Source organism: Xiphias gladius, chromosome 8 (genome assembly GCF_016859285.1).
Source record: "Xiphias gladius isolate SHS-SW01 ecotype Sanya breed wild chromosome 8, ASM1685928v1, whole genome shotgun sequence".
In the NCBI taxonomy this organism is placed as follows: domain Eukaryota; kingdom Metazoa; phylum Chordata; class Actinopteri; order Istiophoriformes; family Xiphiidae; genus Xiphias; species Xiphias gladius.
Window position 1 is genome coordinate 19,239,977 of NC_053407.1, and position 25,135 is coordinate 19,265,111.

The window sequence follows — 25,135 nt, forward strand, 5'->3', positions numbered from 1 at the left end:
ATGGACTTAACGAAATACTGCAGTTTGAACAGACAGTGGCATGAACAAAAGCTTTACGCCTCACTTTAATTCAGTTACATTTTTGTCTTCAGTGCAGACAGTAGGTGCAGACATTACAAACCAGTGACAGTGTGATTTGAGTCACACACACCAACGCACTCGAGAATGTATATGTCTTTACAGTATTGCTATATTCACTTCCCCCTTTTGCTTCAGATATTCTGGGACATTGTTCCGCAAATCGCGCCAGTGCTCAGAGGGGCACCTTGTTATGTCCAAGCGCTCTCTCTCTGCTCTGTGCACTGGTGAAACGCACGTTGGCAGTCCTCTGCTGGCGTCTCACACCTCGGCCTGTTGTCCCGAGAGCCTTTTTTTCTGATTTCCGTCTGAAATTTGGTCATGTTGCGCCACTTTAAAAGTCCCATTTAACAATAACCGGCACCAATCTCCCAACCACTGAGAAAACACAAACTAAAGAGAAAGAAACTAATTACAGTTATTTGTGACTGAGATGCAGTTAGTCTCTGTTGAACATTTGGGGATGTAGCAGCTTCCATCTATATCCCTATCATTAAGCCCCTGAGGACTATATCCCATTAGGCTGTGGTCTGTGGTATCTTCGCAGCAGTCTGCAGCACCTTTTATAGGTCACTTGTCCATATACTTTAATGTCTTCCTTGTCCTCTACTTTTGACAAACCATCAGGCCTCAGGTTTTCCTCATCATCCGACGGGTTTGCCAGATGTGGAACTTGTTGTAGGCTGTCTGCAACATCTCCTCCAAGTGTCCTGTGAGCTGAAGGAACGTCAAAGAGATTTAATATACAGTAAGTGCCATCTGGTAGGAGCCACTGTGTCATTAATACCTTTGAGACTTACATTTGTACTTAAGTACTGGCGCTGAATCTTCTCCTTAAAAGGACAAAGCTTGGTCGTCTGAAATCTCTCAAGGTTTGACTTCATTTTTATTACCTATACGAAAAGAACATGATGATGAGAAAAATTAGAAAAACTGAAAAAGTTATCTACTCTAAGTGGTGTGGCTGGCATGGGCTATAGTTTATGGACGGCCAGTTAGTTTCACAGTGGATGTAATTAGGATTTTTTGGCACTGATCAAGAGAAAAATATATGGTAATGTCCAAGTGAAAACAAATATCTACAATTATGTTGTGATTATCGCCAAATAATCAGCATATACTGTAATTCAGTGTTGTAAAACAATAAAACATGAAAATGTCCAAGGGGCATGAATATCTTTAATTGGCCTTGTATGCTGATTATTATGTATGAAATATCTATGAAATATCCAATCTGTAAGCTACACTTTTACGGACAAGTGTGGTTTATATTTCTTACACCGCATAGCAATGCTAATAATTGATCTGTGTGCACTATTAGACAACTATTAGAAGTGCCAATGGTTTTGGTTTTTTGTTGTTGTTGTTGCTAAAAGCATGGTTGTCAAGACAGTAAATAAGGAACTAACTTGGGTGACAGTAGTAACTTGATTTTCTTCCAATAAAGCATAACATGAATATTAGTCACCTTGTCCTCCAAAAAGGGTGTGTTTACAGGAAAACAGGACCAGAAGTGTCTCAACAACTCTCCAACAGCTACATAAAGATGCTTCAACTCTCCTTGAACCTCAGTGGGTACCATCTCTGAAGGAAAAAAAAAAAAAAAAGAATGAAAAGAAAAGCCAAATTATTCACATGAAGCTGTCAGATACAGCATATTGCCATTTTAAAGACAAGATTCACAACAATTGATCAATGGTTCAGTGGAAATTTCACAAATTTGAGAGTAAAATAAATAAATAAATAAAAAGGATTATGTCTACTTTTCCATGAATAATCCATCTCTACATAAACCCAGAGAGCAGTGGGGGGCAACTCGGAGTGCAGCGTGTTGCTCAACAGTATATAAGTTGCCTCACACACAGCAGATGTGCTACAGGCACCAACTGGTCACCAACTTTCAAAGCATGTAAAATTAACGTAATTTAACGATTGTACAAACACACTTACGATTTATGGCTTGCTGTGCTCCTGCCTGCATGAGGACACCACCTGGGGAAAGCGCTGCAATGGCAGAACTAGCTGCTGTGCTGGACAACACCTGCAGAGAGTATTACTGCTGTGAAACATGAAGGCACCGTTCACAGTTGAAAAATTAACATACTCTGGACTTTTCAGGACAAATGAAACTCTGGATTATTTCTGAAGTCACTTGAAAATATCTGATATATCTGAGGCTGTGCATTCGCATCAAGACAGCAGCCAACCTGATTACAAGCTGGTGAATTTGTGATCCAAGGGTGCATTAGAAACACCTGCGGAAGATCTGATTGAAGTATTTTCATATCACTCTCAACCTAAACAACACACGAAAAAATACAGAAATGTAGTGTGTATGATCTAACCTGAGTAAGGTTGGGTTTGTAATTGGCCATCTCATGCCGGATGTAGTTGACAGCATTGATGATATCCTGGCTCGTCGTATACTGTTGGGACTGAAGTGGCACAGGACCATGAGCATACCTTATAAATAAAGCAAAGGAGGGAAAACATTATATTAGAACACATCTAAAAGGCAAAAAATATGGCTGTTTTATCAGCCTCAAACATGAAGTGGTAGCTGCAAAATAGAAGAGCATTCCATCCCCTCTACCTTATACATACATTCTCTTAATGTGGCACGAACTTTAACACAGAGAAGTCAGTGACTCTGACCTTTAAAATGAAATACCAAATCTATTATGGAACAGTACAAAGCATGCACTCTGTCCAGAGGAAGTGAGACTCACCAACAACAGATGAACCTGACAAACAAAATAAGTAATTTCAAGACATCACCCATCTGTTAAAGCATTATTTTGATGGGTTTTTAGACAAAAGTATTCATCTAATAAACTGTTATCATTAATCCCTGCCATTTGAAGTTAACAACATGTTAAATTACTTAATAAGGAACAAACAAGAAAAAATAACAATATAATGTGAACAAACTGTACCTGTCAGACTTCTTGAGGTTCAGCGCAACTGTTTTTGGTCTGTTTTCCCTTTGCAGATCCTCATATTCTATGGCTTCTTGTAATTTAACCTGATAAAGTTTGCAGAAAAAAAAAAGTTACTCAATCTGTTAAAGAGGAACAAATAAATTTTGGAAATTTTTTGTATAGCTACAGAGCCGTCATACCTTCTTTACAGGAGGCTGAAAGAAGTCAGAATCCCTCGAGTTTCCATCTGTGCTGCTCGTCTCACTAGCTTGGTCAATTGCTGTTTCCCTGTAAAAACATGATGTAGTTAGCAAAGACGTGGGCACACTGAGCAGGTTATTGTCAGTTTTGAAAAATGTGTTTTCTTCACCCCTTGCGTGAGCCTGCTGCCAGCACCATGGCACTGTGATGGTTGAACCGTTTTATAATGGCATAGTTGCTGCTCTCCTTCACTGTCCTGTTTGCACTGGAAGTTGAGGGTAGTGTTGTGCAAACTCCATAACCCTGTGTCACAGAAAATCCCAATTATTTGAGGTTGAAGGAGAAAGTGGGAGAAGAAAGCTATACAAGTAGAGTAGTAGATAATTATTGAGTAGCATGATGTGGCTGCAGCTAGCTAATCATCTCACTAAATCTCACCTCATCTAATGTTTTATCCTCTAATGACAGGAGGTCGACCAAAGGATTCTTCACTCCTTGAACAACCATCGACTTTAGCCCTGCATGAGACAGTTTTAAAACTTTAACATATGAAAACAGACTTGTGGCTCAGCTATGTACTTTGCAGTAATGAAATAATACATGTACTGACACTGCTGGAAAATCCTCCTACCCTTTTCATCCTGCTTGGCACACTCTGAGAAGATGTCCTGTGTTCCTGTGTTGATGCGGTCTCTGTGAAAATAATGGGACTGGAAAAAGCGGGTCCAGAATTCCTTCTCCGTAAGGTTATGTGGCACATTTTCACCATACTTCTGCTTCACTGCAAGTGGATATAAATATATTTAGTCCAGTCTTTTATGTATCACATCAGGAATACCAGCTGCACATTTTGTATAAGTCACTGAGGTGAGCATCAATGTACTACACTGTCTAGCTAAGGACAAATACTGGCTAATTTCGCAAAGCATTTCCTCCTCATAGGCTGACAGTGTGTTAATCAATAGAATCAGTGTGTATTCTGTGGCCGAAATTAAAATCTGGCCTTGCAGCTGCCTTTTCCTGGTCTATCATTACTGTTGCAATTGCTGACCTAACTTCCAAGTGGAGATGTGCTTGTTTACCTGCGGGGTATGTTCTGAAGATGGATTCAATAATATCAGCTGTCAGATTATATCTCAAGCCATTGCAGCCATCTGTCTGAGGTCTAATGTCTGCCTGTAATGCACGGAAAAAAAGGACATATGTTAATATTCAACAGTATATTGTTAATGCTTAAGTTGTCAATAATTAAACCAATTATGAAATTTAAAATTAGGTTGTTTTCAAAATGTAAGGTCTAACTGTGACTAAGGTGTGATCTACTCACCAGAAAGGCTCCAGATATACCAACTTCCTGTTTGTTGTTGTTTAGTCCGGGGTCTGTGTTGTTTACGCCCCCTAACCTGTTGGCCCAGAATTCCTCAGCACTGATCACCTGGCTCACCACAAGATCTTTATATAACTGGAAAAGGACTGGATCTTCTTGAAGCATCCTAAAGAAAAATAACATAACATAAAAAATATTTTAGCGATGATCATTGTTGCTTTCATTCAAAATTTAGACCCAAGAAAATTTTTAATGAATTGCCTAAAAGTCTTTATTAATGTCAACATAAAGAGATAAATTGTTAATTTCATATTAAGTTCAGAGAACTGTATTAATTTACTGTAATCAATATTTTAAGGCCAGGAAAAGACAGCATTTAAACTATATAATGAAATTACAAAAACAATACTCCAGACAGTTTCTAGTCTCATACGATAAAATCAATATTAGATATATATACACTCAGTTCCCATATTAGGGACCAAGGCCTAAAACTAATCCAGTGTAATAGAACAGTCCTGCAATAAATCCCACCTTCATGATGGTTATAATGTTCAGTGTTTGTTGAGACCGTTAGAGAGATGTTGATTCAATTTAATGGTCATTTTGTGAGCTGCAGTATGTGGTATTGCTACACTGTATTTTGTCCAAACCATTTATATAAATTAGACTAGACTAAATATTAAAAACACCTCTCGGTATAACACGAACTACAGCATCCAAAATGACCATAAAGTTTAATCAGGACATGACAAAAATCAGAATGGTGTACAGTGCATTCAGAGTATTCAGACCCCTTCATTTTTTTCACATTTTGTTATGGTACGGCCTTATGCTAAAATTCATTTTTTCCCTCATCAATCTACACTCAATACCCCAAAATGACAAAGCAATAACAGAATTTCATAAATTTCTGCAAATTTATTAAAAAGGATAAAGTGAAATATCACATTGACAAAAGTATTCAGGCCATTTCCTATGACACTTGAAATTTAGCTCAGGTGCCTCCCATTTCTCTCAGTTGTTTCTGAGAGGTTTCTACACCTTGATTGAAGTCCACATTTGGTAAATTCAACCGATTGGATGTGATTTGGAAACACACACACCTGTCTATAAAAGGTCTCACAGCTGACAGTGCATATCAGAGAAAAAACAAGTAATGAGGTCAGAGACAGGACTGTGACTAGGCACAGATCTGGGGAAGGCTACAAAAAAAAAAAAAAAAAACATTGACCTCCATAATTCTTCAATGGACAAAGTTTGGAACAACCAGGACTCTTCCTAGAGCTGGCTGCCCAGCCAAGCTGAGTAAATCGGGGGAGAAGGGCCTTGGTAAGAGAAGTGACCGAAATCCGATAATCACTCTGGTTGACCTCCAGAGATCCTGTGTGAAGATGGGAGAAACTTCCAGAAGGACAACCATCACTCAGCACTCCACCGATCTGGGCTTTATGGCAGAGAGGCCGGACTGAGGCCTTTCAGTGAAAGAGACACATGAAAGCAGCTTGGAGTTTGCAAAAAAAACACACCTAAAGGACTCTCAGACTATGAGAAACAAATTCTCTGGTCTGATGAAACCAAGATCGAACTTTTTAGCCTCAATTCTAAGTGTCATGTCTAGAGAAAACCAGGCACCGCTCACCACCTGCCCAATACCATCCCAGTGGTGAAGCATGGTGGTGGCAGCCTCACGCTGTGGAAGTATTCTTCAGTAGCAGGGAAAGGGAGACTGGTGAGGGTTGAGGGAAAGCTGAATGGAGCAGAGTACAGAGATATCCTTAATAAAAACCTGGTCCAGAGCGCTCAAAACCTGAGACTGGGCCGAAGGTTCAGCTTTCAAAAGGCTAATGACCATAAGAACACAGCCAAGACAATGCATGAGTGACTTAGGGACAACTCCATGAACGTCATTCAGTGGGCCAGTTAGAGCCTTATCCAACTTGAAAGAGCTGGACAAAATCTGCAGAGAATCCCAGAAAATTCAGGCATGCTTACTGCTTCGTACCCAAGAAGACCCGATGCTGTAATCACTGCCAATGCTGCTTCAAGTAGGTACTGAGTAAAAGGTCTGAATACTTGTCAGTTTGATTATATCAGTTTTTCCTTGATTGACGCAAAATAAACTACAATGAAGGATTGTCTCACCCGGAGGAATATTAGCTTCTGGTTACATAGCCAACACCTGTTAGTAGGATCAAGTCATCGTTGGTTTTGGTCTTTTCATGCAATTTGTTGTCAGTAAGACAGAAATATAGAAAATTCACAGACTTATCCCCTGAGGACAATCTTGTGAAAACAGCTGAGTCTCACCTATTTTTCTCCTCTAGTTCCTTGTTGGCTTTCTTCTTGAACTTGGGCAATAGCTGCTGCAGCAGTTCCTTGGCAGCATCTCGGTCTTTGAGTGCACTGCTCTCATTGGCAAAGTGGAATGTGGTACTCTCACCAGTGTGAAGGACCAGCTGGAGCTGAACTTTGGCTTTACCATCTGGGCTGATCTTCTGACCTGTACAAAGAAGAAACGAGAGCGTAGCTTGAACACCACCACCAAGGCATCATTATCACTGCACTAGATGTTGGTAATATCCAGTACTCACAGCGAATGTCTGCATAAAGGTGGCTGACTGTGAAGCGGTCCTTGCCCTCTGGACCCCAGGCTACACGTTCAGCCATCAGATAAAGTGTGCCATCCTGCTTCCTCTGGCGAACCTTTTTCACCACCAATAGCACCTCCTCTGATAGTGATGCCATGGCTCAAACAGAACTGAGTAAACAGAAAGTGTCGATGATTATCATCAATAATCATGTCCTGTATACTGGGTACTGTGTCACAGATAAAGGATGAACAGGGCATTAGAAAGAAATGTGTTTACCTCAAAAACATCTATTTAACGCTATGACAAAACCATCGAGTCGTGACTTGACTGGAGCAGAATTAACATTAATGAACATTACACTAAGATATTAAGCACTGAGATGCAAACACCAACAAATATAGCTGATGGCACGACAACGTCCTGTTTCCTATAACGCCTTTATCCTCTGCTATATCATGCCATTTGAACACACAAGCCACAGTTGTGTTGACGGTTTTATCACATCAACTTAGCTAACCAGTTAGCTACCGTTAACAGTCAAGAAGAGAGAGCCTGAGGGAGAAGTCGGCAGTAAACTTACTTTACCTCAAAATAAACCGATACTGCAGCGGATACCTCGCTTTCCCTCAACACATAATCTCGAACTAATGACTTCTCGAGTATAAAAATGACAGAATTTGTTATTGCACATTGAATTCTGACTACTCTAACACTGAGCGCCCCGACTTCGGCGCCGACATGACTGCCAAGCTGAGTGCTACACTAAAAACGTTCCGGTAGGATGAAGCGGTAAAGAATCAGTTCCAGTCAGAGCCGGACGACCTCTCTTTACACAGCAAGATTTAGATAATATTTACAGTACAGTTTTAGCACATTATCAAATTTACCACTACTAATGCTAATATTATTAATTATGATATTCACCTTTTAAAATAGCATTTAATGCAAACACGGATATATATATTTTTTTAATAAATTAAAATCGTGATATAAATTCAATGTGTTGACATTCTATTTTAATTTATAATATTATTTTATTTTATTTATTTTGTATTAATAAATTATTTTATTTATTTATTTTGCTTCCAAAGAATGGGTGATAGTGGGAGGAAATTCGGGTTTAAAAAAAAGTTGCAAGTGATTCCAGGCTGTCTTATATACTTTTTTTAATGTGCATTATATTATAGAGACGGGCCACATTACTGCCAGTAGTGTCAAAGACTGTTGTTCATCATATGATCTCAGCTGCTCCCAGTTTCATTTATTTATTTGTTCACCTTTATTGTTTTACGGACACCCAAAGCTTCAGGTATCAGGTTTACTAAAAATTTTTTTTTTTACATTAAGTAGTAAATACTGGTTACATGGGGGGAAAGGTAATGGATTTAAAGTTGTTTATGAAGTTACAGGTTTTGAAATGTGAAGACAGAAATAACATAAACATCAAACTTTCCCAATCTTTAATGTGACCTTCCAACAAACACAAATCCAGAAAAATAAAGAAGATTTAATTATTAGAAAAAAAACAAAAGAAAAAAAAAAACTAAAAACTGCATAAAACACCCTGATTTCATAAGTCTGCACACCCTGCCCAGGTAATACTTTGAGGAAGCACCTTTTGCATTTATTACAGAAGCAAGTCTTTGTGAATTAGTCTCTATTATCTCTAACTTTGCACATCTAAATTTTTATCCCACTATTATTTGCAAAAATGTTCAAGTTCCTTCAAATGGTGAGCGGATCACCTGTGCTTTAGGTCTCCTTAGGTCATTCCATTGACTTGGATGTGTGCTTTGGGTCATTGTCATACTAGAAATGTGAAATTCCTCTTAATCTTCAGCTTTCTGACAGAGACCAGCAGGTTTTGCGCCTAAATATCTTTATATTTGGAGCTGTTCATTATCCCATCTATCATGACAAGAGTCCCTGCATCAGCTGAAGAGAAGCAGAACCAAAACACGATGCTACTACCACCACGCTTCACAGTCGGTATGGTGTTCCTTGGATCATATCTTTCACAATTAAGGCTGAAAAGTTTGACCTTTGTCTCGTCACACCAAACCATTTTCCCACATGGTTAGGAGTGACTGAATGAATCGTTTGTCATAATTTAGACAGGCTTTGATGTTCATTTTTGTAAGGAAGGATTTCCATCTTGACACCCTACCCCATAGGCCAGACGTGCAGAATATGGGAGATTGTGATTAGATGCAAGGAGTGACCAGTACCTGCCAGAAATTCCTGTAGCTCTTTTAGTGTTGCTGTTGGCCTCCGTCAAGTTTTCCCTGATAAATTACCCATCCTCTCGTCAACTTTGGAGGGATTTCCTGATCTTTGCAATGTGTCTGTGGCGCCACATTTTCTCCACTTATTGACAGTGGTACATCCAGTGCCTTCGATATTTTTTTGTATCTCTCTCCTGATTGGTACTTTTCAACAATTAGATCTCGCAGTTTCTTTGGCAAATCTTTGTGGATCATGGCTCTCCCAGTAAGATACGACCAACATTCAAGCAAATCCCAAACCAACAGCTGACTTTAACCTGGATATTTACCTACAGGCATGGTTGTTGAATGTGATTGGTTAACTAATCTAATATGTATGAAATAATATATATAAAACTGATGGTTCACTGCCATAGGCAAATGAAATATAATTTTTCTTGAAATTATGAGATTCTGCTTAATACCGGCCCAGTATCATTCAAACACTTCAAGTCAAATCTACATAAGAAATACCCAAGAAATAAAAAACCAGAAGACATGATCATCAGTAAACTTGTGAGTTTTAATGACACTGAAGACATTCAGATTTGACGGAAATGTGACACATCAGATGTCGGAAAAAGATAGTCTTGGATAATCTTTGCTTTATATGTTAAGTGAATTATGAGATTATCAATGATGATGGTTCTGTTAGAGGTAATGATCAACAATCATTTAAAATTCAAATCCGTGCTTTGAATCTTCCAGATTTGACCACAAATATAAAAATATATAACTCTTTTTCAATAGCAAAGAAAGGTGAAGTGTACTGTATATCTGAAGCCACTCATGTGTGTTTTATCTCTCAGGTCATTTACGATAAAAGGAAGACCCTCTGAAACACCATATCATAAAGTCTGAAAAAAGGAATACCGCTTCAAAAGCGAGAAGAGACCATGGCACCAACATATACTGTCATCATGAGGCACTATGTGGACCCGTATCCCTTTCAATAAATGAGAAAATGATGACAGTTATCCTGAAAGTACAAAGCCAGAAGTGTAGGAAACTTTTTATCATCATTTAGCTTTAAGGACATAAATCACAAAGGTGTATAGACTCAAAGTAATGCTTTTTTTGGATGAAAAAATTTCCAGGCTGCTGTTTTAAACATTTTACTAATCTGCGCTAATATATCCTATACTGGACTGTTCTCAGGTGCATGCCTTCAGCTAATGCACAGAGGTGTGTCTTTGGTGGCTTTAATGTATTGAATCTTGATTCTCTTATACTTTTTGGAAAGGAATTGTTAACGTTTATAAAAGTACTTTAGTCAGATTAGTTTTCAGTTTCAAAATTTTTATATCAGTCTGTGGTGTTCTTAGTACACTTGGCGACTTGGCAGCCGCACTTGTCAACTGAAATGTAGGAGTGTTTTATCCTGCTGTCATCAGAGCAGATCATCTCCACCTCCTTCTTACTGGTGGCCATTTCTTGACAGCATTTGCAGGAATGCATAAAATTGTTGCTCTCCGCAGAGTACCTGTAAATAAAGTTTCAGACAGGATCATTGTCGGTCATCTGCTGTTCAGTGTAAACAAACATTTATCCTGCCACTCATTCCCATTCACGTTAAGCGGTGATTTTAGCATGATTGAGTTGGTAGTTTGAACTGTATATCCCAAAGATACTTTCTAATGAAGCTTACATTGATGAGGATGCTCCACAGGATCCTTCACAGGATGTAATTTCCACTGGCACAACTGACTTGCAATTCTTTGTCTGCATATAGGTGGTGTTCCTTTTCAGTTGACAGCTGTAACGAGGAGTACCTGCGAATGACACATTAATTGTTTTTTTTAAATCTTTCTACAAAAATTACGTGTAGCACACAACCGTAGGTACATTTTCATTTCAGTGACAAAATCAAACAAAACATCTAATATGTGGAGAGGTAATTTAAAGGTTTAGCTTTTGAACCATTACGAAAGATTTCTGGTCAGGCTGTTGTTAATGTAAAAACAGTATTATAGGTTTTGACTGACCACAAAATATGTAGATATATTACCCAAATGGGCATTTAAGTATCAGTCTGAGACCATTTATCATGGACACATTATCTTTCTTGCTACTTCTGACACATTCTACAAGTAACAGTGGACCCTAGAAAAAATTTACCTCCTCACTTGAAAAAATCTTGCAAGTACCAAGGGCTCACTTGCCAGTGGAATTATACTAATTATGAAACCATTACTTTTACAAGCTGGGGGTGAAGTTCATAAAGATGTATTTGTGTGAACAACTGCATTTTAAAGAAAGGTGACTGAAATGTAGTGTGTAATATGATTTTATCGGCTAATACTTACAGGTTTTGCAACAACCATTCTTTTCAGTTTGTTCAGTTCCCTGTAATATAGACAATATGGATTGTAAAGTATGGAGATGTACAACACTGACAGATATACAGTCACACAAGTCACTTGTATTAATGTTGCTTTTGCTCAAGGCGATATAAAGTTATTTGCTCTTCACTATCTATTTGTATATTTGAGCACATTTGGTGTATTTATGTGCCTCATTTTTCTCTAACCATATACTTTAGCTCAAAGTATTTATCATTTCAGCACATTTACAGATATATTTATTTTTATTTGGCTTGCAGTGCCAAAGTTGGCCTTCTATACAATTCAAATACATTTAAAACCTTCAAGTGATTTATTATGTGTTTATTAGACTAATTAGCCTGAATCAAAAGTCTGATTTCAGAAAGGTATAGTAAATGCTATCAATGTAAAGCAAAAATTAAGAAATAGAAAAACTAGACCCTAAATCTTGTTATTCCATTTGACAAAAGCAAATTAGGAATTGTTTGAGATACAGTTTGGATGTAAATTGAAATGTATGATGTGTCAGAATATGTTCAGAGTTATTAACAAAGATATTTAGAAATAAGAATTTATGCTCCTTTGAGGACTGGATTATACTCACAGGAATGCAGTTCTCTGGATAAAATTCAGGACATGTTGTCTGGATTTTAGAGACTACAAACTCATCCTTCACCTTTTGGCAGTCATACTTGGTACAGTTGTCATCTGGTGGTGACCAAGACTGAGAGGGCTGATAGAAGAGCAGAAGTGGTCAGTTAGTAAACACAAACAGTTGTAACTAGTAACACAATTTAAGGTTGGAGACACAGATTCTGAATATGTTTCCATTACACTTTACTTACATGAATAATTATGGGAAAGAAGCCTGGCAACTCCAAAATACAGCTTGTCTTTTTACATGATCCACAACATTGTCCAGGTTTTTTTTCATACACATAGCCCTATTTGAAAGAAGGCACAAATCATTATGGCCTGCAACTTCAACCAATTAAATTTCATACATAATTAGTAACTAGTAGTATTTACAGAATACTTTCACTTGTCAGGATAGTTTTATCCAAATAACAAAAAGAAAACACATTTTCTTATTACCCGCAGGTGGAATCAAGCCATTGTGATAGTATTAGTTTCATGTGCAAAGGTTTGAGATATCCATCTCTGAGATTTGTGCTGCCACCCAAACTGAGTGATAGCAATTAAGTTTGTGGTGCTCAAAATACAAAAATATTTCATAAAAAAAAAAAAAAGTTAATTTCCAGAGACAATGTCAAAGAAAAGACAGTCAGCAGTGGACGGCTTCTTCAGCAGCACCCCAAACTAAATTCTATTCATTTCCATTGTACTGAAGAGATGAGATGTCTCAAACCTGAGCAAGTAAAACAAAGGATCTGCTTAACTGTTTACTAGACATGACATGGATGAGTGAAAAAATATCAGTTTTGTAATTTAGAGTAACTTCATAAGCAATGGTATCATGAGTAAACACCCACATTTTCAAAATTTACATCTTCAAAATAACCATCCTGTGCACAAAGTCTAAGCATCAACACCTGTTACACAGATCAGCAATACACTTCTTGCAGATTTCTGGAAGTAAAGCATATGAGTGAGTTCCCCTAGATTTACCATGTGCTGTCATGTTAAATATATTTGTACAATATATAACTTTATTGGCTTTAAATTCAAATTATTAAAAACTGCAATACTCTTATTATTTCCATGCAAAAGTACCTCTGGACAATGTATGAGACATAATATCTCATGACACACAAAGAGATTCAGCTTGCTGTTGGGATCCTGAGTTTCAGTACAGCTGCAGGTTTCACATGGTCTTGAAAAGAAATCCATATTGGGCTGTAAATATTAAAATGTAAAGTCTTAGCCAATTTCATATAAAGGTCAGCAAAACAAATCACGTAAACATGTCACTCCATTCTGACTACAGGGTGAAAATAAAGAAGAATTGTGCAATATATTCAACATTTATTCCTAAGATTATCTTTAATTTATAGACTGATAAATTTAAAGAGTTGTAGAAACACTTTCAGAAGCAGGTATACTCTAAATAATGCAAATTTAAAATACATACGGTATGTTATTACTTACCTTGTATTCAGTATCATTGAAGACGCAGACGCCTTTGGGTACTTGAGTAAAAAAAATGTTAACAATTACGATCACATCAAAGCCTTATGCTTAGTTTAGTTAATAAGTTTTTCACACACTAATAATATAAGTAAATGTAAGTGAAACCTTTATGCAGAACCTACCACAGGTATAAGAGGGGCAACAACTATCATTCGAGGTGTGGACGTCTAACTCAAATCCTGTTTCACACTTCTTTGTCGGCATTGAGCAGCGGTTCTTATCACATTCTGTTGGATGAAAAGTGAGAAAATTCCAGGGTTGGTGAGTGAAGCATAAAATGAATCCAAGATTGTTAGTTAGAGTAACCGACATTAGTCAGACAGCAGATGGAGAATAGGTGATTACTTGCAACATAACTTAAAATAAAAATGGGTCTCCTAATTGTGAAAAATCTTTTAATTGCAGAATAAGTGACATGATCATATTTCATTGATTAAAATGAGTAAATAGAAGATACTGCTACATTTAATCACACAGTATATTCAAATTACTTTCCTAGCCAGTTATTACTATATATACAACAAAACCAACTCTTAAAAATAGCTTGAAAATCATTGCAGCAGAGGCCAAGATATGCTTCTTTTAGTCCCTAGTATGGGTCAGGCCCCAGAACCGCTGAGCAGTACTACCTGTGATGATTAAACTGACCTTTTAAAAAACTGTTTTTACATTTTTATCCTACACATTTCAGTTTAAACATTATGTCAGCAGATGTAGGAATGGTGTCTTAAATCACTCACCACATGTCAGTCTCTCACAGCAGTCCACTGTGCGGTTCACCAACACCTCACCTTCCTTGGTACAGTGAATTGGTTCTTGAGTGGGACATGTGAGAGGTTTACACTCAACACCCAGAGTGTCCTCATCACAAACACACTGCTGACAGCCACTCTGCCAGGTCTCACCAAACTGTTTGAGTGATGGAACAGAATTATTGTCTTAACAGTCACAAATACACTGTGAATAATGAAAATGATTCATGTAATGTAGCATTTACCTCTTTAGGTTTGCCATCAGGTCCAGCACAACCTTCAAAAATAAAAACAACGAGTTTACCTGTACATTCATTCATTCATTCATTTACAAATAATTTTATTTTTCTTCACCAGAGTAAATGCTCTTACAGGAGGTAACACAAACATCAGATTTTGAACTGAACAAAGTCATCCCCTCTGGGCAGAAGCATCCCTCAGTGAATCGATTACTATTTGTAATCTGGTCGGCTTTTTCTCCCTGGATCTGTTGTGCATACTTCTCATTGTATCTAAATATGAAGACAAGTGTTGGTGAAAAACACACATAATATTTTCATAAATAAAATGACAAATGATGTGTATAATGCAGAGCAGACACAAAGTATTGATTGAAATATACTACTGAAATATATCACCAGCTATTTGATTGAGTGCCATGTAATTTTGTACAGACATTCCTTTTCCCCAGAGGATGAAGCCTAATGACTTTGGTGATCCTATGACTTTTCCTTTGGTGCCACCATGAGGTTCACATTTGTGGTTTTCAGGGAAATGTCTCAACAAATATTGGATAGATTGCCATGACATTTGGTACAGACATTCACGCCCCCCTCAGGATCAACTGTAATCCCTTTGCTAATCGCTTAATTTGTTATCTATTTGTTATCACCCTCATTACCTCAAAATTTGAATTCGTCCAGTACTTTGGTTTATGACCAAGTACCTTTAAACTCTGTACATTCCCATCAGCTTTAGCCATACTTTGTATTTCACTCTAACTAAATTATTAAATGTTAGCATGTTAACGCGGTAAATTAAGATGGTGATATCTGCTTAACAACACCATGTTGACACTGTCACTGAGAGCATGTTAGCATTCTGACATCTACATTCAGGTCAACCTAAGCACAGCCTCTCAGAGCTGGTAGCATGGCTGTAGAAACTTACTCCTGTTAAATTACAAGCTGCTGACATTATTTAATTTGTGATATTATATAAATACAACAGAGTAATTACCTTGCATTGCAAGTTGATACAATAGTTGGCCCACAAGGCTTGTAGACTTTATTTTCTGGACATTTAAACTCTACAGTAAGAGAAAGGGAATTTAAACATCAAAATGATTAAACAAGGTAATCTGGACATCTGGACATTAACATTGTTTGCTTTCTACTGATACAAAATTGTCCTACCACACTGTCCATTCGTAGCATTCCTCCAAGCTACACAGACAGATGCTTCAGTACACATAATGGCATACGCCTCCAGACTGGCACAACCCATGTTGGAATTTGGAACGTGACAATCATCAAACTTACAGGCCTCATAAAAGGGGTGTGGTGCGATTACCTTGTGGCATTTCTCAAACACCCTTAATGTAAAAATCAAAACAAAGTAAGGTGTTACAACATGTGATACTGCAGAATGAACTGACATATTGTGTTCATGTTTATTCTGTAAATTCTTACTTGCTCATCAAAATTTCGCAGATATCAGGTTTGCAGATTGGTGGAGGTCCTGGCGTTACTGGAACAGGCGGGTTCTTACAATATGGCTTTTTAATATCGGATACATGCCAATAATGTCCCATCTCAGAGCATGAGGGATGAATCTGGCCATTTGGTAACCTGCAGTCATTTTTCCTGTTATTGTCACAGGTACCTTGTGAAGATAGAGATAAACATGACAGCTATTAAAACTCACATGTTACTGCATTTGGTACATCCATTGGCACTTTCATATTTAATCTAGCACTGTTTTCATCTATGAATGTAACATACAGCCTTATTTGCTTTTCAACACGATTATCAGCTTACCACACTGTCCCTCTGTGTTGCCGTGGAAAAGGGAAAATGGCAATTCAACGCTGAATAAAAGTCCTTTGAACATCACAACCGCGTCAATTGCCGGGATTCTCAAAAGCAGCTCAATTGCTGTACTTGTAATGATGAAGTCCTTATTAGAGTAGGTTGGGAATATCTGCTTGCCGTTGATGTACACCTAAATAATTGCAACATTTGTAAGTGTTTCTATAGACCTTAGTTTTCTTTGTATCAACAAAACATAAAACAAGCCAAAGCATTTGCTTCAGATTATCTTTGCATGTCATTTAAATATATTCAAGTAAAATAATTTGAATAAGATAAGATAGTTGGTTGTGGTGATAGTTACCATGTTTACTGTCTTTGGGCTTCTCTCCTGTGTGAGAATAATTTTATACTCTTTGTAATACACGATCAAGGCTTTAGCACAGGTCACAGCTCCAAAGGCACCACAGTTTTCATTGTCGATACTAATCCTAAAATTGTGTCGGGGAATGATCTCCTTGACCAGGTCATATGTGCAGTTATGCTGGAAGCTGTAATATTGACCATCAAATGTCACATAATGAGGATCTCCCCAGCCAGTGCAAACACCTGCAAATATTAGATTGAGATGACACTGCATGTTATATCAGAGAAAATTGTATATATTGCATTTTGCCTATATGTGCAGCAGTTTTAAGATGCTGCTTGAAATTTTAAATGATGTCATTTGAGCTTACATCTACAGTCATAGTGAAAACAGCAGCCTGCTTCATCATAGACCGTAACTGGTGTGTGCCCATTTTCACATACAGGCATGGTCACTGGTTTACATGGTACATGTTCTGTGATTACTCTACCATCATAACATGTTTCTGTGGTACAGTTGTTTGGCTTCCACGACTCGCCATCCTGTAAATGTCAAAGTAGTACTTTTAGTAATCTACTAATAGCAAAAGAAATATTATGTTGAGCCCCTCAGGTGCACACATGCAAATTTTATAACATATATATCTATACTTTATGAAATTCAGGAAACAAGGAATTAATTTTTCATTGATATAATACTAAGCTGAAATGCAGTATGTACAGGTGTTATGTTCTTTAGTGACATGAGTTACTTAGAAATGTTATACTACTTAACTGTAGAAACTTGTATTTGTTGGAGCTATTTGTTTGGTTGTTTATTTATTTGTTTATGTATTAATACCTCTGTCTGGTTGTGTATGTTGTGAGTTCTTATGGTGTGTCTGAATGTGTTTTTATGTTGTCTGTTAATTGTATGATTTGACCTCTGGAAGAACGGCGTCAGTTTTGATTAAGATAACTGGGACCTTAATAAATGAAATTAAAATAAATAAAACAACAACTGGCCTTTGTTATAATGTACTCCAAATACTGGGAAAAGATGGCTGATGATATTACAGAGTTCTCTTTCATTAACGCACTACTGTAGACTTTTACCAGTGAGGGTGGGAAAATAAAGGGCAGATGTTATAATGTGAAGATATTGGAGGAATCTAAATGAATCAGTAATTGTGTGTTGAATTTATAAAGCGTTGTTACCTTCTACTGTTGATATGTTCATTGACAACTCAAAACACCAATGGCAGTATGCAGCATAGGTATAATAAACTCATTCACTTTACAGCATTTAACTGAATTCAAATACCTTTCTAGGTGGCTTTAGATATGAACAGTCTTTGACAGGCTTCACTGTGGATACTGTAATTGTAGTGACTGCTGTTGAGCCAATTTGTGTTGTAGTGCCAGAGTTTGATGTGGTGGTGGTAGGTGCTGGTGGAGTAGTGGAGTGACATGGTCTAGCAAGCTTCTCAACACTGCATGTTAAACTGCAGTATGCAGTGAAACACCAGCCTGCTCCATCAGTCTTATTGTACATGAAGCTACCTATATGGGGAAAAAAACACAACGGTGTTAGATCAAATGACCAATGAGGAAAACAAAACAAAAGGGTTATAGTTGTCTTTTTATGAGTTTTTATCAAGTTTTTATCAAGTCCTTAGTACAGATGAAGTAATTTTAGTAGGCGATTTCATTATTCATGTGGACGTTGATAATGATAGCCTTAGCGCTGCGTTTATCTCATTATTGGACTCAATTGACTTCACTCAGAGGGTAAATAAACCCACTCACTCTCTTAACCACACCCTCAACCTAGTTCTGGATTAGGGCATTGAAATTGAACATTTAATAGTTTTTCTACAGAATCCTTTTATCAGACCATTGTTTGGTAACTTAAATTCCTATTACTTGACTACACACCATTAGGCAAAAATGTATTTTCTAGATGTCTATCTGATAGTGCTGTAACTAAATTTAAGGAAGTGATTCCATCAGCACTTAATTCACTGCAATGTTTTAATATAACAGAGGACTCCTATGCTAACTTTAGTCCCTCCCAAATTGACCATCTTGTTGATAGTGCTGCAGGCTCAATGAGAAGGACACTTGACTCTCTTGCCCCTCTGAAAAAGAAGCTAATAAAACAAAGGAGGCTAGCTCCATGGTTTAACTCCCAATCCCACATATTAAAGCAAACTACTAAAGCTAAATTTGAAACGATATTGCATTCTACCAAACTGGAAAAATCCCGCTTAGCTTGGCATGATCGTCTTAAAACATATAGGAAGGCTCTCTGTAATGCCAGAGCAGCCTATTACTCATCTTCAATAGATGAAAATAAAAACAACCCTAGGTTTCTTTTCAGCACTGTAGACAGAGAATCATAGCTCCATTGATCCATGTATTCCTATAGCTCTCAGTAGTGATGATTTCATGAGCTTCTTTAATGATAGAATTCTAACTATTAGAGACAAAATTCACCACCTCCTACCCTCAACCAGCACCGATTTATCTTCAAACACAGGAACCTTAGAAACAGCTGTAAAATCTGATATATACTTAGATAGTTTTTCTCCCAACCTTCGCCAACTAAAGGGGAAGTTTTACCCTTAGTTAGCACCTCCTTATAAAATATAATCAATATGTCTTTATTAACAGGCTATGTACCACAGTCCCAGTTAAACCTCTTCTTAAAAAGCATACTCTTTATCCAGATGTTTTAGCCAACTATAGACCCATATCTAGTCTTAACTTTCACTCTAAGATCCTTGAGAAAGCTGTTGCCAACAAGTTGTTTGACTTTCTACATAATAATAATTAGGGGGATTTCCAGTCAGGGTTTAGAGTGCATCATAGCCCAGAAAAACATGGGAAAGTTTCAAATGACCTTCTAATTGCAATTGGACAAAGGGCTTGTCTCTGTACTTGTCTTGTTCGATCTTAGTGCTGCATTTACTGTGCTTTTAAACTCAGACAAAACTGAAGTTATTGTATTTGGCCCCCAACACCTCAGAAACACATTACCTAATGATATAGTTACTCGAGATAGCATTGCCCAGGCCTCCAGCACCACAATCTCAGAGTTCTCTTTGATCAGGATATGTCCTTTAACTCCCACATAAAACAGACTTCAAGGACTGCCCTTTTTCCACCTACGTAACATTGCAAAAATCAGGCACATCCTGTCTCAAAAAGAAGCATAAAAAGTAGTCCTTGCTTTCGTTACCTCTAGGCTGGATTATTGCAACTCCTTATTATCAGGCTGTCCCATCAAATCTCTAAAGACTCTCCAGCTGATCCAGAATCCTGCAGCGCAAGTACTGTCAGGAACTAGGAAAAGAGATCCTATTTCTACTCTGTTAGCTTCTCTGCATTGGCTCCCTGTAAAATTCAGAATAGAATTTAAAATCCTCATCCTCACCTACAAAACCCTTAATGTTCTGGCACCATCATATCTTAATAATATCTCATAGCACCCTATTACCCCAGTAGAACACTGCACTCCCAGAATTCAAGCTTGCTTGTGGTTCGTAGAGTCTCCAAAAGTAGAGTGGGAGGCAGAGACTTCAGTTATCAGGCTCCTCTACTGTGGAACCATCTTCCAGTTTGGGTCCAGGAGGCAGACACCCTCTCCAGAATTAAGAGTAGGTTTAAAACCTTCCTTTTTGATAAAGCTTATAGTTAGGGCTAGCTCAGGCTTGGCTTGAATCACCCCCTAGTTATACTGCTATAGGCCTAGACTGCCGTTGGAATTCCCACGATGCAAAGAGCTCCTCTCTCCTCCTCTTCCTCTCCATCTGTTACTAACTTGACTTCTCCCTCCCATAGTGTTGTGCTCTCTTGTCTCTCTCCTTTCTCCTCCTGTCGCTTTCTGCAGGTATTTCTGCCCCTGGTGCTGCAGAGTCTGGATCTGTGACTGCAAACCACCTACTGCCCCCATGATCCTGCTCAACACCCACTGCTTCAACTATTATGATTATCATTACTATTATTATATTTTGTTTTATTAGAATTATCATTCACCCGATTATTATAATTATTAAATTTATTATTAGTCTCATTATTATTATATATTTTTATGTGGTACCTGTACTGTGCTATGTTCTCTTTCCTCCCTCCTGCCCCCAAGTTTTCAAAGTGGATACTTGAATATGAAGTCTATGTTTGGATCCATGTTCAGAATAATCATAAATAATTCAACAATATAAAAATATTTTTCTGATTGGTGCATATTTTCGTCCACAGCACCAGTAGGGATGACGTGTTGACCAAACTTGCTGACTGTGGTCACTTATCCTTCCACTGTGAAGGTTAAACATTAATAGTTACTATTGCATAGATGAGGATGAAAATCCCTTTCCAGATTGTGTGTGTTGACATGCATATGCTACCTATATGCACATAATTTTTACCCCATTTTAAATATTTAGAGAGTTTTCCAAGGATCAAAAGAAATGCAGACAAACTCAGAAAGTGGACTCTGATAATGGCTCTTGATGCAAACAGGATTTGACCAAAGAGAATAAACACCTCACATTTTAGGTGGTTATTTGCATTGTAAGGACAGGTGTAACTACTGTATGACCAAAACATGATAATGATGATTAGAAGAACAACTGATGACATTAGCACTTTGCTTACCAGGAGAGAAGATCTGATCCATGTACTTGCAAAAACATAAAGTTGTTCTCCCAGATGCTGAAGACTGACGAGTTGAAGGTGTTACAGTTGGAGTTTCAACAGTGGGCTTTTCTGTCGTTGATGCTGGGGTAGTAGGCTTTCCTGTGGCTGTACTGATCTTTTCAGAAGTAATGGTTGGTGTTTCTGTGGTCGCCTTCGTTGTGGTTGTGGGTTTTTCCGTGATTCTGGAAGTAGCAGTTGCCTTTTCTGTTGTTGCCAAGGTGGTGGGCTTTACTGTGCTTTGCACTGTTGTGTTGGATTTCGTCATGGGTACTGGGGTGGCTGTTGTTGATTTGGGGGTTGTTGTGGGAGTGGGTTTTTCTGTTGTTGCTGAAGTACTGGGCTTTTCTGTGATTGTTGTTGTTGCCTTTTCTGTGATTGCTGAGGTGGTAGGTGTTTCTGTGATTATGGCTGTTGTGGTGGAAGTTCCTATGATTGTAGTTGATGTGATGGGTTTTTCTGTGGCTGTTGTTGATTCGGGGGTTGTTGTGGGAATGGGTTTTTCTGTTGTTGCTGAGGTACTGGGCTTTTCTGTGATTGTTGTTGTTGCCTTTTCTGTGATTGCTGAGGTGGAATGGGTTGATTCGGGGGTTGTTGTGGGAATGGGTTTTTCTGTTGTTGCTGAGGTACTGGGCTTTTCTGTGGGTATTGTGGTGGATTTTTCTGTGATTGTGGTTGTAGTGGTGGTGGGTTTTTCCGTCACTGTTGGTTTTTCCGTGGTCGTGGCAGCTTTGGTGCTGGGCTTTTCTGTGGCTGTTGTCGATTCGGGGGTTGTTGTGGGAATGGGTTTTTCTGTTGTTGCTGAGGTACTGGGCTTTTCTGTTGGTATTGTGGTGGATTTTTCTGTGATTGTGGTTGTAGTGGTGGTGGGTTTTTCCGTCACTGTTGGTTTTTCCGTGGTCGTGGCAGCTTTGGTGCTGGGCTTTTCTGTGATTATGGCTGTTGTGGTGGAAATTCCTATGATTGTAGTTGATGTGATGGGTTTTTCTGTGGCTGTTGTTGATTCGGGGGTTGTTGTGGGAATGGGTTTTTCTGTTGTTGCTGAGGTACTGGGCTTTTCTGTGGGTATTGTGGTGGATTTTTCTGTGATTGTGGTTGTAGTGGTGGTGGGTTTTCCTGTTGGTTTTTTTTTCGTGGTAGCAGCTTTGGTGCTGGGCTTTTTCTGCTGCTGTTGTTGATTCGGGGGTTGTGTTGGTAATGGGTTTTCTGTTGTTTTTGAGGGTACTGCTTTTTTCTGTGGGTATTGTGGTAGATTTTTCCACTGTTTTGGTTTTTTCGGTCGGTGCGTGCTTGGTGTGCTGGCTTTCTGTGGCTGTTGTCGGGGTTCGGGTTGTTGTGGGTAATGGTTTTTTCTGTTGTTGCTGAGTACTGGGCTTTTTCTGTGTATTGTGGTAGATTTTTCTATGACTGTAGTTGTATTGGTGGTGGGTTTTTCTGTGATTGTAGCTGTTGTGGTGGGATTTCCTTTGGTTGTTGCAGTTGTAATCTTAACCACTTTTCCTGTGGATTTCGATGTTGTACCCACTGTATTTGTAACTACTTCAGGAGTTGTTGTGGTGGGTTTTTTAGTTCCTATAATTGTGGTTGGTGTGGTGGGTTTTTCTGTGGCTGGTGTTGTAGTGGTTGTGGGTCTTTTGGTGGTTGTGGTTGTTGTGGGTATTTCTGTGGTTGTGGCAGAACTAGTGCTGCTCTTTTCTGTTGGTGTTACTGAGGTTGTAGTGGATTTTCCGGGGGTTGTTGTCGGTGAAGAGGTAACTGTGGTTTCAGACGTACAAATGTTAATGCAACATTTGACTCGTATTTCATAGTCAAAACAAATAGGAGGGATACCTTGATCTTTGTTATGACAGATCAGTCCATCTGTTGTGTTGCATGATACTTTTTGATTTAGGTCATTCAAAGATACATCTCTGTATTGTTTTGCTCTGCATTCTATTTCCAGAGGTTTACTGCAAACGCTCGGATCTAGATGTGTAATTGAGTGTATGGTTTCATTATCTCCACCCTCCGGGGTAGGGTCAGGGTAATGATTGCTCGTCCAGTCTGACCACTTACAAGCAAAGCAGTCAGCAGGTGTTGTGGTGAGTTTTTCTGTGGCAGTTGTTGATTTGGGGGTTGTTGTGGTAATGGGTTTTTCTGTTGTTGCTGAGGTACTGGGCTTTTCTGTGGGTATTGTGGTGGATTTTTCTGTGATCGTGGTAGTAGTGGTGGTGGGTTTTTCTGTTACTGTTGGTTTTTCCGTGGTCGTGGCAGCTTTGGTGCTGGGCTTTTCTGTGGCTGTTGTCGATTTGGGGGTTGTTGTGGTAATGGGTTTTTCTGTTGTTGCTGAAGTACTGGGCTTTTCTGTGATTGTTGTTGTTGCCTTTTCTGTGATTGCTGAGGTGGTAGGTGTTTCTGTGATTATGGTTGTTGTGGTGGAAGTTCCTATGATTGTGGTTGATGTGATGGGTTTTTCTGTGGCTGTTGTTGATTCGGGGGTTGTTGTGGGAATGGGTTTTTCTGTTGTTGCTGAGGTACTGGGCTTTTCTGTTGGTATTGTGGTGGATTTTTCTGTGATTGTGGTTGTAGTGGTGGTGGGTTTTTCCGTCACTGTTGGTTTTTCCGTGGTCGTGGCAGCTTTGGTGCTGGGCTTTTCTGTTGCTGTTGTCGATTCGGGGGTTGTTGTGGTAATGGGTTTTTCTGTTGTTGCTGAGGTACTGGGCTTTTCTGTGGGTATTGTGGTGGATTTTTCTGTGATTGTGGTTGTAGTGGTGGTGGGTTTTTCCGTCACTGTTGGTTTTTCCGTGGTCGTGGCAGCTTTGGTGCTGGGCTTTTCTGTGATTATGGCTGTTGTGGTGGAAATTCCTATGATTGTAGTTGATGTGATGGGTTTTTCTGTGGCTGTTGTTGATTCGGGGGTTGTTGTGGGAATGGGTTTTTCTGTTGTTGCTGAGGTACTGGGCTTTTCTGTGGGTATTGTGGTGGATTTTTCTGTGATTGTGGTTGTAGTGGTGGTGGGTTTTTCCGTCACTGTTGGTTTTTCCGTGGTCGTGGCAGCTTTGGTGCTGGGCTTTTCTGTGGCTGTTGTCGATTCGGGGGTTGTTGTGGTAATGGGTTTTTCTGTTGTTGCTGAGGTACTGGGCTTTTCTGTGGGTGCTGTTTGTTATTGGTGTGACTGATTTTGTATTGGTTGTGGGTTTATTTGGTTAGTTGATGGGATTGTGTTTGGTTTCTTTTTGTTTGACAGATCTTCTAATTTGTTGTTTTTTGAGTTTTTTTGATTGTGTAATTTGTTTTTATTGTAACTTATTTGTTGTTGGGTTTTAGTTGGTGTGGTGTGGGTGGTGGTGGTGATGTGGTTGGTTTGTGTGTTTGTGGGTTTGTAGGTTTTGTGGGTGTGGTTGTGGTTGTTGTTGGTTGGGTGTGGTCACAAGTGTGGCTGTTCTTTTGCTTTGTGTTGGTGTGGTTGGT

General features: G+C 38.6%; 2 protein-coding genes across 3 annotated transcripts in view; both read right to left on the minus strand.

Moving 5' to 3' along the window:
- Positions 1–36: 36 nt before the first annotated feature.
- On the minus strand, positions 37–7,915 carry gtf2h1 (general transcription factor IIH, polypeptide 1). 2 transcript variants are annotated; one of them, XM_040133734.1, is made up of 16 exons: positions 7,707–7,915; positions 7,398–7,448; positions 7,122–7,288; positions 6,838–7,030; positions 4,528–4,693; positions 4,283–4,376; positions 3,832–3,981; positions 3,639–3,718; positions 3,370–3,503; positions 3,200–3,287; positions 3,015–3,103; positions 2,424–2,541; positions 2,029–2,119; positions 1,547–1,662; positions 879–971; positions 37–795 (listed from the first exon to the last, which is right to left on the minus strand). In XM_040133734.1, the coding sequence occupies exons 3-16, from the start codon at positions 7,273–7,275 to the stop codon at positions 709–711; spliced, it is 1,653 nt and encodes a 550-aa protein (XP_039989668.1). In that variant the 5' UTR covers positions 7,276–7,288; positions 7,398–7,448; positions 7,707–7,915; the 3' UTR covers positions 37–708. The 2 variants fall into 2 exon arrangements, with proteins under 2 accessions (XP_039989668.1, XP_039989667.1); XM_040133733.1 differs by lacking the exon at positions 7,398–7,448.
- Positions 7,916–10,690: 2,775 nt separating this feature from the next.
- LOC120792878 (mucin-2-like) overlaps positions 10,691–25,135 on the minus strand; it is a 28,181-nt gene continuing 13,736 nt past the window's right edge. The window contains exons 30-51 of the mRNA XM_040132262.1: positions 23,913–24,839; positions 23,207–23,776; positions 22,208–22,438; positions 18,410–18,550; positions 18,312–18,340; positions 17,380–17,551; positions 17,007–17,251; positions 16,652–16,835; positions 16,304–16,496; positions 16,028–16,206; positions 15,852–15,921; positions 14,985–15,124; positions 14,858–14,889; positions 14,601–14,769; positions 13,983–14,087; positions 13,819–13,859; positions 13,444–13,566; positions 12,555–12,653; positions 12,314–12,442; positions 11,692–11,731; positions 11,034–11,157; positions 10,691–10,868 (exon numbers count right to left, since the gene is read on the minus strand). Of these exons, the coding sequence (XP_039988196.1) occupies positions 10,691–10,868; positions 11,034–11,157; positions 11,692–11,731; positions 12,314–12,442; positions 12,555–12,653; positions 13,444–13,566; positions 13,819–13,859; positions 13,983–14,087; positions 14,601–14,769; positions 14,858–14,889; positions 14,985–15,124; positions 15,852–15,921; positions 16,028–16,206; positions 16,304–16,496; positions 16,652–16,835; positions 17,007–17,251; positions 17,380–17,551; positions 18,312–18,340; positions 18,410–18,550; positions 22,208–22,438; positions 23,207–23,776; positions 23,913–24,839 (4,121 nt within the window). The remainder of the gene's footprint in view (positions 10,869–11,033; positions 11,158–11,691; positions 11,732–12,313; positions 12,443–12,554; positions 12,654–13,443; positions 13,567–13,818; positions 13,860–13,982; positions 14,088–14,600; positions 14,770–14,857; positions 14,890–14,984; positions 15,125–15,851; positions 15,922–16,027; positions 16,207–16,303; positions 16,497–16,651; positions 16,836–17,006; positions 17,252–17,379; positions 17,552–18,311; positions 18,341–18,409; positions 18,551–22,207; positions 22,439–23,206; positions 23,777–23,912; positions 24,840–25,135) is intronic.